At 36.5% G+C, this 16,701-nt stretch overlaps 2 protein-coding genes across 5 annotated transcripts; one reads left to right on the plus strand and one right to left on the minus strand.

The window, feature by feature from the left end:
- Positions 1 to 506: 506 nt before the first annotated feature.
- LOC101217445 lies at positions 507 to 10,819 on the plus strand. 2 transcript variants are annotated; one of them, XM_004145078.3, is made up of 9 exons: positions 507 to 661; positions 1,977 to 5,074; positions 5,167 to 5,247; positions 6,277 to 6,429; positions 6,832 to 6,995; positions 7,091 to 7,238; positions 7,343 to 7,465; positions 9,910 to 9,997; positions 10,297 to 10,819. In XM_004145078.3, exons 2-9 carry the CDS (start codon positions 2,147 to 2,149, stop codon positions 10,485 to 10,487), a joined length of 3,876 nt encoding a protein of 1,291 aa, XP_004145126.1. In that variant the 5' UTR covers positions 507 to 661; positions 1,977 to 2,146; the 3' UTR covers positions 10,488 to 10,819. The 2 variants fall into 2 exon arrangements, with proteins under 2 accessions (XP_004145126.1, XP_031740430.1); XM_031884570.1 differs by lacking the exon at positions 5,167 to 5,247.
- Positions 10,820 to 10,931: 112 nt separating this feature from the next.
- On the minus strand, positions 10,932 to 16,356 carry LOC101217671 (potassium transporter 11). 3 transcript variants are annotated; one of them, XM_011654144.2, is made up of 9 exons: positions 16,038 to 16,356; positions 15,083 to 15,308; positions 14,755 to 14,980; positions 13,986 to 14,231; positions 13,608 to 13,658; positions 13,262 to 13,522; positions 13,015 to 13,182; positions 12,473 to 12,727; positions 10,932 to 12,034 (listed from the first exon to the last, which is right to left on the minus strand). In XM_011654144.2, exons 2-9 carry the CDS (start codon positions 15,209 to 15,211, stop codon positions 10,995 to 10,997), a joined length of 2,376 nt encoding a protein of 791 aa, XP_011652446.1. In that variant the 5' UTR covers positions 15,212 to 15,308; positions 16,038 to 16,356; the 3' UTR covers positions 10,932 to 10,994. The 3 variants fall into 3 exon arrangements, with proteins under 3 accessions (XP_011652446.1, XP_031740440.1, XP_011652450.1); XM_031884580.1 differs by lacking the exons at positions 14,755 to 14,980; positions 15,083 to 15,308 and having other exon boundaries at positions 16,038 to 16,353; XM_011654148.2 differs by lacking the exons at positions 14,755 to 14,980; positions 15,083 to 15,308; positions 16,038 to 16,356 and adding an exon at positions 14,427 to 14,743.
- Positions 16,357 to 16,701: the final 345 nt, after the last annotated feature.

The following is a 16,701-nucleotide window of genomic DNA, read 5'->3' on the forward strand; positions in this document are numbered from 1 at the left end:
ATAAAGTTTATTCTCAAAACGAATAATATATATTGTGTGGAAATTCGTAGTCAATGTAATTTAACATAAGCATGTGATTAATTTAAATCAATAGTTGTAAAAGTAAAGTAAGGTTAAGAGTTCATGTAAAAATTTGTAATTAGTTACTGTAGACATTATTTCAAGACCCTTTATTTGTTTCGGTTTTTAATATTTTATAGCGTCTTTACTATTTTACTTTTGTCATTTTTGTTATTCTTTGCTACATATTTACTATTTTATCATTAAACTATTATAACCTAATCATAATATTATAAGAACACGAAAACTTACTGATTATCACTTATTAGTAAGGACATGCCATTTTTTTCTTAAAATTTAGAGACTACAAACTACATAATTTAAGGGTAATTAAATTCTTAAAAAATATTAAAGGGTAATTACAAAGTTCTAAAAATTGGAGATGTAATCCAAAGGTGTAGAATGCCATTTTCCTCCTAAATGTAGTGTACAATTAGAAAAATAGACCAAAATATAAAGAAAGTGGAGACTTGGAGTTTGGGAGGATAAAGTACAAACGAAGGCGCACACTCTCGTGGAAAAGAGAGGGACGACACAGACCTTCTTTGTTTTGCAGCAAAATTCAAATCTCACACTCCATTGTTGTTTTTGGGATCTGCAGGTAAGTTCTCGAAACGGTGTTTTCTTCTTCTTCTTCTTCTTCCCGTTCGTTGCTCATGACTTTAAAACGGTAGCTTGATCATCTCCGAAGCAAACTAATTAAATCTTCGTATTCTGATTTGTGATTCGATTTATGATGTCCGCTTCTCTAATCCGACATGCGATTCGGCATTTGAGGTTGATATTTGATACATTTCTTGGGTCAATTGAGCTGGTTGATAGCTAACAGTTGAAGAATCGAGTCTATTTTATGCGTGTTGAAGGCGTTGGATGAGACGGCTGATGTTATGCAATCTGGGTTAGCGTCGGCCAGCTTTGGGAATATCTTATTAGCCTACTCAATTGGGTTTTCGTTCAGGTTTTTGCTTGATTGGTTACGAGAGGCTGAAGGCTTACTCGGTCTAATATATACTGTTCTTCGGTATATTATTGTTACAGTTTTCTAAAGATTCGAAGGGCGTTACATAATCTTGAGTTTTTCTTTCATGCATCTTATTGCCCATTAACGGACTACACAAATTTGTACCGAGAAAAATATTGATGCTAGAGTTCTCTTATACAGTAAATTTTATTGGAGATGGATATAGAATTCCACTCGAGGTGAAGAGAGCAGAATGGTAGGAGAATGGAACCTCTGTTTAGTAGCTAAACTACATCTTTTCCCTTCTAAACTTTGGAGTTTAAGAGTTCAATCTTTCCCTGAAAGGCATCTTAGTAGCATTGTTGACGCTCACTGAACACTTTGTTTCTGCATTACGTATTTGCATCACTTGAACTAGGAGCCACAAGCTCGATCCCTGTTATTGATAAGAATGAATCTCACCATTTTATTCACCGAAACATCGGCGGCACTAGCATTTCAGGTGGTAAGGAAAGTTCAGCAACGTCCCTGAATGCTCCTTCAGCATTCTCGAGCCATTGCTTATATTACATATACTATAGTCTATTCAAGTGGAATGCCTATCACAATTGTCATTGCCCAATGGAGACCGAGTTAACACATATAAAATGAAAAAGTAACATAGTTAAGATAAAACTCTTATCAGACGATATATCTTTTTGTTCACTATATTATTTATACTATTAGAATTTAGATGTATACGATTATACGTGCCAGTTTCTACCATACATGTGTGCTGTTCTTCATGTTATTGTTATCTGTAGCCCAAATTATTATTTCAGTAAAGTCGGTATAAATCTAGGGCATGGCCCTCTGGTATGAATCAAGCAAGCTGATTTATGATTCTCTTCTATTCTCTCTAATTGTTGACTATCCCACCATACCTTTTTCTAACTTTTGAATACATGAATCCCAGGTTTTCAACTGAGTACTGAAGCTCTCCATTGCCGGACATGATTACCATCTGCAAGATGGTTATCTGAACGCTGAAGCTTACTGCAACTTAAAGTGCATGTTTTAACCAGTACGCAGTGTGTCTTATTCATGGCATTTTCGGTTGAGTTTGTCACCATCAAGTCTAACTAGATGGAAAGAAATGTGAAAAAAAGTACCCTAGATCAACCAAGTAATTATGAACAAATTCGACTTACTAGTATGGAAGGAAGAAATCAGGGACTTGGGTCTACAAATCAAAGAACTTTCCATGATCCATCGAGTAATATCAGCACTAACATTCGCCCCCCTGAATATAATATGCTAGTTGTAGGTGTAGCTAGTCCTGGCCATAACTACTCCATTCAAACTGGCGAGGAATTCGCACTTGAATTTATGCGAGAAAGGGTGAATGCCAAGCATCATTTTGTTCCCACCAATAGTCCTGACCCAGGTGTTTCAACTGGGTACATGGATTTAAAAGGCATGCTGGGAATTCCCCATGCAAGTTCAGAAAGTGGATCTAGCATTGCCATGCTCAACCCTGTAGAAAAAGATCACGTCCAACATTTTGAAAGAGGGAGTTTGCCACATGAAGAAAAAAGTTCATATAATTCAATGAGGTTTGTCCCAAGAGCCTCATCGAGAAATGATGTCAGTCGGCTTCACAGTTTTACATCTTCAGGAGCATCTGATAGCACATCAAGAAAGGTGAAATTCCTGTGCAGTTTTGGTGGTAAAGTCATGCCGCGGCCTAGTGATGGTAAACTTCGGTATGTTGGGGGTGAAACACGTATTATCCGTATAACCAAGGATATTTCTTGGTCAAACCTGCTGCAGAAAACATCAACAATTTACGATCAAGTTCACACTATTAAATATCAGCTACCTGGTGAGGATCTTGATGCCTTGGTTTCTGTATCTTGTGATGAGGATTTGCAGAACATGATGGAGGAATGTAATATACCAGAAAATGGGGGTTCAACAAAACCAAGAATGTTCTTGTTTTCTATTTCTGATTTGGAGGATTCTCAAATGGGTGTTGGGAGTGCAGAGGGTGGTTCAGAGATTGAATATGTGATTGCTGTAAATGGTATGGACCTCAGTTCAAGAAGGAACTCAACGCCCTTGGGTAATACTTCAGGAAACAATTTGGATGAGTTACTTGCCCTTAATGTTGGATTAGAGAGTGGTCAAGTTGCGCCATTGTCTGATAACATGAAATCATCTTTGACCATTACTCCTTCTTTTCCTCAGTCTTCTCAAACAATTTGGACAAATTCATCCAGTGGTCTTAAGTCCAGTTTGCAGCCATTGTCAGGACAAAAGTTGCAGCAAGGTGAGCTTGGGCCTCCCCAACCCTCTTCTTTCCGCCCCATGCAAAGCTTTCCTGAAAAACTTGGAAAGACGTCAGTCTCTTCATCTATTCAGTCACAACATGATTACGTTCTTAATACCAATGCAACATCTGTAGAAAATGTACCTCCAATGCCCAGCAAAGGGTATTTGAATCAACACTATCCAGTCAGTGGTTTTCACACACAAGATCCAGATTCATCGTCAAGGGAGGGGAAAATTACAGAGATCTCAACTTCAAAGCTGAGTGAACCTGATGAAATTCAATCGTTGGAGAAGGAGGTTTCATTTAATGATGCACAGATGAAAAGGGAAAGCTCACTCCATAAGATTGATGAAGCTAATGAAAGTCCAAATTTTGAACATGAATGTGGAGTTTCATCCAACCTAAATGATGCTTCTGTTTTGAACTATAACACAAAAGGAATGCAAGTAATTAATTCAGACACAGATGTAGGATCAAGTTTACTGCTTACGAAAAACAACAAGCATCAAGATCCTGCTCCAGAATCTGTGTCCTTGGAAGCAAGTAATGAAGGAAACAGGGGAACTAAAGAAGATAAATTTTCATCTGACGAACTTCCAACTTCTGGGTTTGGTGCCTCCAAGGCTGATGAAACAGGGTTTAGCTACCTTGAGCCAATTTTACCTCAGCGTGTTTTTCATTCTGAAAGGATTCCAAGGGAGCAGGCTGAATTGAACCGTTTATCAAAGTCCGATGATTCTTTTGGCTCTCAGTTTCTGCGAACTCAGGGAAACTCAGATTATTCTCAGACAATTATTGAATCAGCTGAAACATTGCTGGATGGGAATATGACTTTGGAGTCTGAGCAATTTGTTTCATCATCAAAGTTACCATGTGGAAATCATCAAACTATAGAAGATGGATTGGAACCATTTGAAAAGTACAAAACATCAGCAGATAAGAATAGTAAAACTATGAATATTTCGGGTGAGCATGATGGGTCCGAAGTCAGTGATATGTCCAATATTAAAAGTCCATCTGCCTGTAGGAAGGAAGCAGAAGGTTTGGCTCATCTTACAGCAGGTGAAGAAGTTCCAGACAAGCATAAGGAGGAATCTTTGATGGGACCACTAGAATCAGGCTGGATTGAAGGAAGTACACATAATAACCATGGAAATGAAACTCAGGAGCAACCAGAGCCTTCATCATTGACAGAGAACCCTGGTAAGAATGCTACTCAAGTTGAGCCTGGAGTTGGTATTGGCACTTCAGAGCACGGGGACATTCTTATTGACATTAATGACCGGTTTCCACGCGATTTCCTTTCCGATATATTCTCCAAGGCCAGAAACTCTGAAAACATTTCTGGTATCAATCCATTGCATGGTAATGGAGCTGGCTTGAGCGTGAATGTGGAGAATCACGAGCCTAAGCGTTGGTCATACTTTAGAAACTTGGCTCAGGAGGAGTTTGTTGGAAGAGATGTTTCCCTTATGGACCAAGATCACCTGGGCTTCTCTTCCTCACTTGGAAATGTTGAAGAAGGGGGTACCGTGAACAGGTTTCCCCTTTTAAATTCAGATGTAGGTGCCATTTATGAAAAAGAATCTCATAATTTTGATGACAACATTCAGCCGGAATCACGTCTCCTCACTGGTCCCAGCACCACAAATCTGTACACAGAATATAATTCTTCACAGCTCAAGGGCAATGAAACCATGCATGAACCTAGCTCTAAGTCCCCACAAGATGAGAATGTGGTATTTGTCAATTGTCTTCTTTCATTTAAGATTCAAAACTCCAGCTTGTTGCTTTCCTCTCACTTCGTTTCCCATATATCTTCTTGTTTTAGGATGCAAAGTTGGATGGCCAAGATATTGGTGTACCTCTTGTTGATTTTTATCTTAAAGATTTTGATATTAGTACATTGCAGGTACAAATCTCATGGTTGATTCACTAAAAACATGCAAATAAGTAGATTAATATTCCTTTATTTTGCATAGTAACATTTCATCAGATTATTTACTGTAAATTGTCAATTCCTGTTCGGTACTACCAAGTTGGGGCATTGAACAGTTGTGAGTTGATTTAGTTTATGTATTTGAGAAGTCCACCTATCATGCCATTTTCACCTCTACGCGAAACAATGATGATTTGCAGCTTTGATTTCTCCAAAAAATTCTGATATTTGGTTCCTATGTTGCTCTATGGAGATTTAATAAGAAAAAAGGTTCCCTAATTATTGTTTTTGGTACAAAAGAAAAAAAGAAGAAGAATAAGAAGAAAATAAAGAAAGAGAATTTATTTTTCATTTCTGAGGTTCTGCAGTCATCTTATCCTCATTGCTTCAATTATTGTATGAGGAGTTTCCTAGTTGTAATCTTCTGCCACAAGGACATATAGAAGTTAAGAAGTTGAGCACCTGAGGAACTGGATAACTTTTTGTTTTCCACTTCATGTCAGTTCAAGTCTGTTTGCTGACAGCTATTCATTAGCTGGGTCTTTTGGAATTCACTACGTCACCTCATTTTGTGGAACTTGAAAAGGAACACGTTCTTCTAAAATTCTTATGGAGTTTGTATTTTTTTTCCTTGATTAGGAACAGACAGATTCTTGGGGTGTAGAGTTAATTATGTCTTCTTCTATAAAAATGTATTTTTTATATTTTAAGAGTGAGAAAGTGAGAAACACAGAATTTTTAGTGGAGAAATCTGATTCAGTGTGCAATGTATGAGAGAGATTGCATTGTTGATATTGTCATCTTCTTATGCTTCACTTACTAACCTCTTAAGCTTTATCAATTGTTTTGTTAGACGTAAACTGGTTTGATGTTATTTTTGGGTCACAGCCGACAGCTGATGTACCTCTATTGATCTTGGGTGGACATATAGGATTTAAGACCTTACCACTATAATCCCTCCCTCCATTAAATTGTTGACTGTGTCTTTGGATGATCTGGCAGATTATTAAGAATGAAGATCTTGAGGAGCAACGAGAATTGGGTTCTGGCACATTTGGTACAGTGTATCACGGGAAGTGGCGAGGAACAGATGTAGCTATTAAGCGGATAAAGAAAAGTTGTTTCACTTGTAGATCCTCAGAGCAAGAAAGATTGGTGAGTTAAATGACATTTGAATGATTTCTCACAGGTTATTAGATCTCTCTAATCTCTAGTAGTAAATTGGACATTGCTTTGATGGTTTAATATTTCCCAATAAGCGGGATGGGAAAAGAGTTACAGTTTCAAAATTTCATTACCAACTGTTGAACCAACGAACAATTCCCTTCACTGGCACTCCAAGGAACTTAGCTTTTAGATCAGCTGATTGTGTGTTGATGTAGTGGCAGGAATCTTACTGATGATTTCTTTTCTTCTTCCTTCCTTCCTTTCTTTCTTTTTTCTTAAAAAAAACTTCGAATAAATAAGATTATCGTTTTTCTTTTTACTATTGATTTCATAATTATTTTGTGTAGATCATGTTTCTCTAATTTCACATATTGAATTTTAAAATTTCAGACGATAGAGTTTTGGCGTGAAGCTGAGATTCTTTCAAAGCTTCACCATCCAAATGTGGTGGCCTTCTATGGTGTGGTACAGGATGGACCGGGTGGGACATTGGCTACAGTGACTGAATTCATGGTCAACGGCTCCTTGCGGAATGTTTTACTCAGCAAAGAACGGTATTCTCTTTGTTTCAAGTTCTCTTGCATACACTTAAAGTGTTCAAGAGAACTTCGTTTGTTCTCATTTTTCACATGTGATGCAAGTGTTCCAGGTACCTGGATCGACGGAAGAGGCTCATTATTGCAATGGATGCAGCATTTGGAATGGAATATCTGCATTCAAAGAATATTGTGCACTTTGATTTGAAATGTGACAACTTGCTTGTCAACTTGAAAGATCCTTTTCGGCCAATTTGTAAGGTATTTGATACACTACTGTACTTGGAGAGAATTTCTATGTTGCTGGTGGATTTATGAGTTTTTTCACCTGCATTGTTTACTTTTCTGTTGGTTTTGTTATAAAGGTTGGAGATTTTGGCTTGTCAAAAATAAAAAGGAATACCTTAGTTACTGGTGGTGTGAGAGGGACCCTTCCTTGGATGGCTCCTGAACTACTTAATGGTAGCAGCAGCAAGGTTTCCGAAAAGGTAAGATACCGAGACTCATTTTTACCATCATTACTGAAGAAGAGAACAAGTAAATAGAGAAATAAACATGTCTGCTGATGGTTTTATGGATACAAATAAATAAAAATAGTGTAGAAATGATAGACAAATGCAATGATTCTCTAACTTTTATTTATTTATTTTTATGGTTGATTTTAGGTAAACTTTTTTCTGACCCATCTATAGTTGTAATTGTGATTGTAGGGTCTTCAGAGTAGATAGATATTATATTACTCTGTACCTTTATTCTTGTCGAGTTATTTATTTATTTACCTTCATTTCTGATGTTGAGAAGGGAGAGTTTATTTTCTTAAAATGCATTAAAAGTCCTTTTATAGAAAGCCAACTGCCATTTAAATTGACTGGGAACAAAAGATAATTGGATTGTTTAATTAGTCCAAAGAAATTGGTTAATTAGTTCAACTGAAGCAAGTGGACACAACAGCCAAAGAATAAAGGCTGAAAAAACATTAAATAAGTCCCAAACACTTGGACTAAAAGCTTGGCCCGAGAAACAAAATATTTAAACCAAGAAATACAAGGAAGCCATGAGCTATCCAGAATACTAAAAAATGTCCTGGATCCACTTCATTTTGGGCTAACTAGATAAGCAGCTAACCATATAAGCCACCAATGCAGCGTTTTATTTTATTTTTTCCCTTCTCCTTTTTCAGATAATTGTCAAAAAAGAGAACTAGAAAAGGAGAAGAGGTAATGTATAAAAACCTTTACTTTTTGGGAGGGGTGGGGGGCTTTGAAATTACAAAAACAACTGCCTTAGGCTTTAATTACAGAAAAAGAAAAAAGAACAAAGATCTAGAAGACCAAGTAGAAGCAAGAAGATTAACAAATTCCCAAAAGACATCCATATTCATCTTTATCACAAAAAAATTGGAGTTCCTGTTTTCTGTTTTCTTTTTTTTAAAGGAAAACAAGTCTCTTTTGTTAATTATAAATGAGACTAAAGCTCATGGTACAAGACAATTACAATTTGGAATGATTATTGAAATGATTAAATATGTGTGTGTATGCGCGGGCATTACAATTTGGAATAACCGGCATTGAAATATGTAAAATGTTTATTAACGTCTTGGAAATACTTCAAAAAAATTATTATTAAGTTTATCAATAACTAATAAATAATAATTTGGCCAACATGAGCTTAGCTTAACTGGCACTTGTATGTTCCTGTGGACAAGAGGTCCCGGGTTCAAATCCCCACCCCAGCATTTATTATAATACTTTTGCAAAAAACAAATAAATAATAATTTCAAAAGTAGATTGAATATTAGATCTTAAACTCGATGTTCGGTACAGTACAGTTCAGTAGACGAACTCGAAGCAAACCACTATATAAAAGCATATACACTAGGCACAAATAAGTATTTAAGATTTTGAATCGACTGTTGTCTATGATCACAATTATAGTTATTGTTTCATTGTGAATAACAAATCTATAGGTTACTGATTATGAAGAAATTAATTACTAATGCAGTTATACTAAATTTATTTATCTATTGATATGTATGATTAATTACACGAACTTCTTTTTCTTATGTAACTGAATCTTAATTTGCATAACATATTTTACTTTGATTTTATAGTTTCATCTTAAATAAAATTGTCGTGGAAGTCAGCTGGAGAAACAAAAGGAGCATAAGTGGAAGAAAACGAATGAAGAGAGAATATGGGGAAAAATTAAAATGAAATAAAAAGACGGAGGAATGGTGTGAGAAAAAGGGAAAAAATGGAGAAGGGAAATGAGAAATACGTAATTTTGGGGTGTGAAAATATCATAAAGAAAGAAAAGAGCGGAAAATTTAGGTTGAAAACGTAATGTGTATGAGTGATGGATAAATAAGAAGACATGGAAAGAATTAAGGTTTGCTAGTTCAGGGCATGGATGGAAAATGGATGTTTATTAAAAATGAGAATGCTTGAAACCTTAAAGGAGTATAATCAAAACTGAAAGACAACATAAACAAAAGAAAATTCTGACTCTATTTGAGGAGGTTTCAATTGATTTTGGCAAAAAAGAATTCAAGAGCCAAAGTAAGGAAACACACTAAAAAAGGCACCATTTCTGCTGATTCGTTTGCTCAATGTTTCTATTATCTGTCTTTGAGGGCAAAAGATCATTGGGGTAGTGGGATTCTCCCCCAACTTTTCACATGTGCAATATCTGAGCCGAATTGCTGATGAAATAAGTTTCTGTTATTAACTTCTTAAATAAATAACAAAAAGTTACCAAACAACATTTCAATTTTAAAAAACCAATTTATAATTAAAGAGCAAAAAGTACCCTGAGTGCCTTTTTGGTTTAATGAGTAAAAGTAGGTTGAATAAATGGATTTCGTTTGTTATAAGTTCTACCCATTGTACAACCATTGCTCCTGTAGTTCTGAGTTTTTGCTTCTGCTTGGCAGGTTGATGTATTCTCCTTTGGTATTGTCCTGTGGGAGATCCTTACTGGAGAGGAACCTTATGCAAATATGCACTACGGAGCAATCATAGGTGTGAAAAACAAAAGGAAAAAAAAAAGACTATTTTTATATTTCCTTAGGTTGTTTTTAACTTATAAATTCTTCTCTGGTTAGTATCGATGGTAAGGGTTTAGGGACTCTCATACTTGGTTTATGCAACTGAAAAAGCTTGATCGTACGTATAAATGATCACTGAAAATTCCCTTCCTCCCAGGCTCAATTTCATACATCTTATTTTATTACATCACGGTGCATTTGTGTGTACCCTACTTTGTTTACTTTCATCTCACATGAATAAATCTGAATTTGATGATTTCCTTCTTTATTCAGGAGGCATAGTAAACAACACATTGAGACCACCCGTCCCAAGCTTCTGCGACCCTGACTGGAGATTGCTGATGGAACAATGCTGGTCTCCTGACCCAGTAGCCCGACCATCTTTCACAGATATAGCAAGGCGTTTGCGTGTGATGTCTACAGCTGCCCAGACAAGATCACCACAGAATCAGATGCCCAAGTAATCGTCATGTCTTTGATGATTTATGCATACCCTCCTTTTGCTTTGCTTCCTGAGTTAGCACGTATAAGAGCTGTTTACCTTGATGTACTCAGTTACTAAAGTATTAGGCGAGTGTACTACTTAGAAAATATATAAATAAGGGTGTCTCCCTTTGGAAAAAAAACGGAATTGTAGGTTGGTTTCAAATATCATCAATCAATGTAAGATTGTGGTTTGTGCGACACCTGAGGAATTGATTTATATGTAAAGTCAATTATTTATGACCACAGTGAATATATACAAAAAGAAAACATCGGTACCAACGAATTGAAGTGTACCAATTGCGAGTTTGTTTTTACGTTTCTCAAGTTTATAACTTCTAGTAGATGTTAATTGTTTAGACTTTTTTTTTGTGTGAACAATTTTTTATAAAATGACTAAGATAAGTAACCTTGATTAACCATACTTTTGAAAATGAATTGGATGAAGAATCCACTCAGATTGAATTTTCTTATAGATTCTAAACAAATCATACATAGAATGTTTGACCAACATTAAGCAAACTCTCATGAGGAACATTGAACATAACGCTGTTCTCCCTGCATATCTTTCTAAGAAAGGCATAAATATAATCTATAGCGATCCTTTTACAGAATCTAGAGTCCCTCCTAGCTTTCATTACTGTATTTCCAAGAAAGTGTACAACTCCAACATTTTTACTGCTAACCAAGAATTCTAACTCATCTACCTCAGTCTGATCATTCTCTCGATCGGGTGCTATGGTGGATACGTTTTGATGCAATGGAGAATTGACAATCTCAATTGAGTCTGCCAATTGTAGGGCTGTTGAAGATGAACACATTGAATTAATGGCTTTCAGTGTGTAATCAAAAGCTGTTTCATTTTGTTCATCAAGTAGACTTGACACGTCTGAATCTGAAGATCCACCATCCATCAACGACTCAAGTCGAACAAACAAGAAAATGCTATCAAAGAGTTTCTTCTCAAAATCATCATCTTTCGTGTGGAGGTCCTTGTAACCATATCTAGCTACACATCGAAACATGCGAAAATTCTTTGGTCCAATCCGTTTTACTAGAAATCTCTCTTCTTCTGGGACTGTGTGGACAGGCAAACACTTCAAACACACAAAAACCACAACAGAATGAATGGCGGGTAAGTTTGTGATGAAGTGTGAAAAGATGTGGGGGACACCACTTGCTAGTTCCGTGTACACAAGTCCTATCCCAGGCACCCTTACAAGTCCTAAACTGGGGCCAAGGCTAAGAATCCATGCCATTGAAACCTTAGTGTGCATCTCAATCTCATAACGTTTAGCCGTACCATAATGCCAAACGTACATGATGATGAAAAATGTTGTTGCTATAACCAGGGGAACCCAGCCACCTTGATAAACCTTCTGAATAACTGAGGAGAGGTAGAAACCCTCCACAATCAGTGATAAGGAAATGAAGAGCAGAACTAGACTCCAGTGAGAATGCCACACTAATATCATTATTAAAGTCATGAGGAATGTGGTTACCAACATCACTATAATCACTGCTGTTCCTGTTGTGACACAGAAAATAGAAAAATATTAGAGCCATCATGGAAGTTGGTAGGTACTCCTAAATACTAATCACAATCAGCTATGTAATCAATCCACCGTTTTACAAGAAATTTTTCTAATTCAAAGCTACATGAGGTACAATGGGGTAGGCTAAAACAGTGATGAAAAGGAACCAGTTCTCTCATTTAGGAAGTTTCAAATAGAACTGATACGTATAGTTTACAGTTTACAGCTTCCAGCTTCTACTTATACAACAAGAGTGCTTGTCTAATTGGAACAAAGATGACCCTCAAGATTTGATTGTTCGTGCAGGACTGGCAAAAGGGTTGTACAAAGAAAATAACCAACTCCAAATTTTTTTTATATGTGATCGTAAACTTCAAAAGTTGAACATATTACTATGATGGAAACCACAGGTTGAAACGAGTCAGACTTACCAGAAGCATTTCCAATTTGGGTTTGATTATGAAACCCAGCTGTCACGGCAATGCAAAGGACCATCAGGATCCAATTAATATCAGGAATATATATCTGATTACGGAACTTCGTAGAAGTATGAACAACTTTAACTCTTGGAAAACAACCGAGTGCAAGGGCTTGCTTGATTAATGAAAAGGTTGCAGATATGGTGGCTTGGCTTGCAACGATAGCGGCGGTAGTTGCAACAAGAAATACAGGCCAATATATACTTTCTGCAGAAATCAATACCTTATACTCAGTTCCAAGGCAACATTCAAACCGTGGAAGATATATAGACTAGTGAAGAATGGTTACAATATCGAACAACTCTTTTGGGAAGGTTAAATTCTTGTGAAAATACTAAAAATGAGCTTCCCTCACTCTGTTTCCCCAATCTACCTGTTTATGAGAAAGTCTTCTGTGTGTGTGTGTGTGTGTGTGTGTGTGAGAGAGAGAGAGAGAGAGAGAGAGAGAAGAGAGGCCGAAATCAGTATTCCCATAAACTAAAATCTGAACAAACCTGGAATTGAATGGTAGAAGGCACCGACAACATAATTTGGGTGTTTCATGAGATAGGCAACTTGTCCAGTGTAGGCTAAAAGAAGGCAAGGAAATACGACTACTGTAAAAGCAATTTGTATGGAGGAAACTGGAAAATGGGATAGGTCTGCAAAAAGTGCTTCAGTTCCTGTAATATATTCTCAGGTTAGAAAATCAGAAATTCCAACTTGATCACTGTAACATTCTTGGCTAATAGCAACATCTACCTGTAATACTAAGCATGATCCCTCCAAGAGATGTCCATCCATCTTTCCCTCCCCTTTTGAAGTACCGATATATATGTACCGGAGAAAAGGCTCTCAAGACAGTGTAATCATATTTGCAGATGTTAAATATGCCGATGCCACCTATTAAGATGAACCACAGAAAAACTACCGGGGCAAAAAGCCAACCAACTTTATCTGTGCCATAACGTTGCATGCTAAACAAGAAAATAAGTATGACAATGGCAACAAGAACAGCAACATCTGGAACAAGGAATGAGAACATGAATTATTAAAATGAAAACATTGAAAGAGCGAGTGAATGACTGTTTCAGGACCAGGGAAATACCACCGCTTATTTTTGCACGACCAACGTTGATCCCCTCAACAGCAGAAAGAACTGCATTTTAATAAGGTCAATCATTTTGATGTAACTAAATCTCAAAATTTCATGCTAGAAAATTAAAATTGGAAGTACTTAGGGGTGGTTAAGAATCTTCCAAATATGTGGCACTTGTGTGCCGTACGTGGATTCACCCATTATGTTTAACAAAATTGACGCATAGAACTAGCCATACTCATGTCAATGAATACTGCTGACATGTCACCATCCTATGGCTATTTCATCCAGTTCTCCAATTTCTCTACTTTTTATATGATGCCACTAAAAGATTCCATGAGAAATTATTAATACATTTCAAGGTTCAAATAGCTGAGAAACAAGTACCTGAAATAGCAGGTGTTAAAATTCCATCCCCAATCACCATGCAAGAGCCAACAAGAACGAGAACAAGAATTGCATGTTTCTTAACATGATGCCCTTCCAGCCGTCTCTTAGTTTTTGCAGCAAATGATTGTTCCCGGAACACAGCACGACTATAAGTTGTAAGCTTCTCATCGCTGAGGTCATGGTTAGGAATAGTCAATATGTTAGCATGACGGCTCAGCAATGAATACAAAGCAAATGTTCCACCTGCATCAAGGGAGAGAAAGGAATCCATCATCAGCATCAAATAGGAAACCTTGGACATCATTTCATATATTTACCCTCTTCGAGTAATGTAGAGAAAAATATCCACAAAGAATTTAAATAAATTTTATTTTCTTATAAATAACTAACTTCCAAGATGGATAAACTAGGTTATGCCAAAGAACATGATCTTTATACTTAAATTGTCTTTAAGTCTTTTCGTCCCAAGTTGGTTTTGTTGCATCCTTCATTTATCCATCTGTGAAACGAAATCCTCACGGCAAGTACCTCAATCTAAAACAAACAGATAGAACTTCTAATAGCATTTGTAAGGAACATTGATTGACAAGGCCCCCTGAAGAATGTAAAAGAAAGACCCTAGAGTGCTGAGAGTCCCTAATGGCTACTATGAGACAAAAACAAATCTTAGAAATGTAAGAATACGCATAATTTATGAATATCCTCACAAGCGCAACAGCAAAAATGATCTTGAAGTAGAGGTAACTTAAGGTTGGAAACAAATTACCTTGACCATTGTCATTTGCCTTGCAGACAATAAATACGTACTTAATGAGGGTTATGAGAGTTAGAGAGTATATAATCAATGACAGAGCTCCTATCAAATCCTCCGTATTTTCAACTCCATCAGGAAATGTGTTATAGAAGACATATAAAGGGGAAGTCCCCAAATCTCCATACACTATTCCAAGGCTTTGGAATGCAAATTGTAGAATTTTATACACAGAATGATCCTGAGGGAAAATATGATCAATGAATCAGGAAAAGCAATCACTCATCAATCATAGATCTTATCAAACAACAAACGAAGTGGGAGGAAGGGATTTGCAACAAACCTTTTCCTGATGCACATTTCTTAGCTGCCTAGACTCCTCCTCCATTGACTGGTCCATCTGGTGATCTAAAACCCAGATACTATTATCTTTATCGTTCGTCTCCTCATCAGTCTTGTATCCTGACGCCATTTTTGAAAATGCGGAACCTTTCTTTTCTAAGCTTATCTTATTAACTTCTGTATATCGTTTTTCACAACAACTCAACGGTATTTCCAAAAGGTTGCGACTGTAAAAGAGAAATGTTATGAGAAAGCACCATAGCTAGATTCCGGTTCCTAAGCATAACAGCAGACAAAATTCACGGTTGATTTGGTGCCAATCTTTGAGTAGAAAAAGAAAACGGAATCCCACCAAATAAGTTTTAACTAAGAAAACACAAAAATTTGGAGCTCGAAGAACCTGAATCAAACAGGGTAATTGCTAACAAAGCAACAGATCAATTAGCAGAAAACCCCCGAAAACCCAGAACTCTAAATACAGGCAAACAGAAAAAACCCACATAAAAAATCAGGCGAAAGAAGAAGATGACGACAATGAAGAAATTCGAAAGGATAAACTTGTTCAACAACAATTTGCGATCCGCGATCTTGATTAACTCAGACATGGCTATTTATTTAATTGATAATCAATAATGTCCGCAGGTAGCTACGGAAGAGGGTGACAGATTAATTGTCTTCTACAGCGCTGGCTAATCAGAACGACAGCATTGAATTGTAAACAAGATCATAAAAAAGATTGTATATTTGTTGGCTCATCGCTACATATTAACAAGACACGAAGTACATTGCGTAGGGTAATGAGCAAATATCGCCCAAATTTTCGTTGGTAATTTCCCTTGGAAGTTCAAAAGTTCAAAAAGAGCGTACGGAAAGGATATCTAGTCTTGTAGTGGCATAAGGAATTTCTTGAGCATAGTGTTAGAAAGTGGAGAGATGATAAGGACTGAGAAATTTACCTCCAACAGCTTCTTCTAAACTGACAGATCAACTTCGCTCTCCTTGTTTTCTTCTCTTATTAGTTATTTTCTTCACATTGAACACAAATTTCCACGGACGTTTCAAATCTGATTTCTCCTCTCTTCAGTACTGCACCGTCTCAAATGATTTCAATTAAACTTGTTTGATTCCGATGACCGGAGTCTGGTCGAAACACCACAATCAACAGCTTCCGTGTGGTTCAGTAGGATACATTTGTTGTGGGAACAAATCGGGAGGTTGAAGACGAAAGAAAGAAAGAATCGAACAGAATCACAAGCTTTATTAAAATATTTCTGTTTTGTAGCATTACATCTAATTGATTAACTTTGTTTGTCTTATTTTTAGATAAAGTTTAGTAGGCCTCTAGTCCTTTTCTTTAAATCAACTTCTTGTAATTTCAACGTCACATTCAATCACAAATCACATCATTTTGCAAATAATCTCAGTTACGTGTATATGTATATCATTAAACTCAAAATCTGTATTTGGAATTCTTTTTAGATTATATCATCTCCCTCCTGAATTCCACTCAAGTAAGCAATTGAATTGACACCCATTTCATTAGGCTTGGTTGATGCTGTTTATTGATGTTATATGCTTCTATTAGTGACATTGATAGATGATGATGATAGAAGTGTACCG

This window comes from Cucumis sativus, chromosome 1 (assembly GCF_000004075.3).
Source record: "Cucumis sativus cultivar 9930 chromosome 1, Cucumber_9930_V3, whole genome shotgun sequence".
NCBI classification, from domain to species: Eukaryota; Viridiplantae; Streptophyta; class Magnoliopsida; order Cucurbitales; family Cucurbitaceae; genus Cucumis; species Cucumis sativus.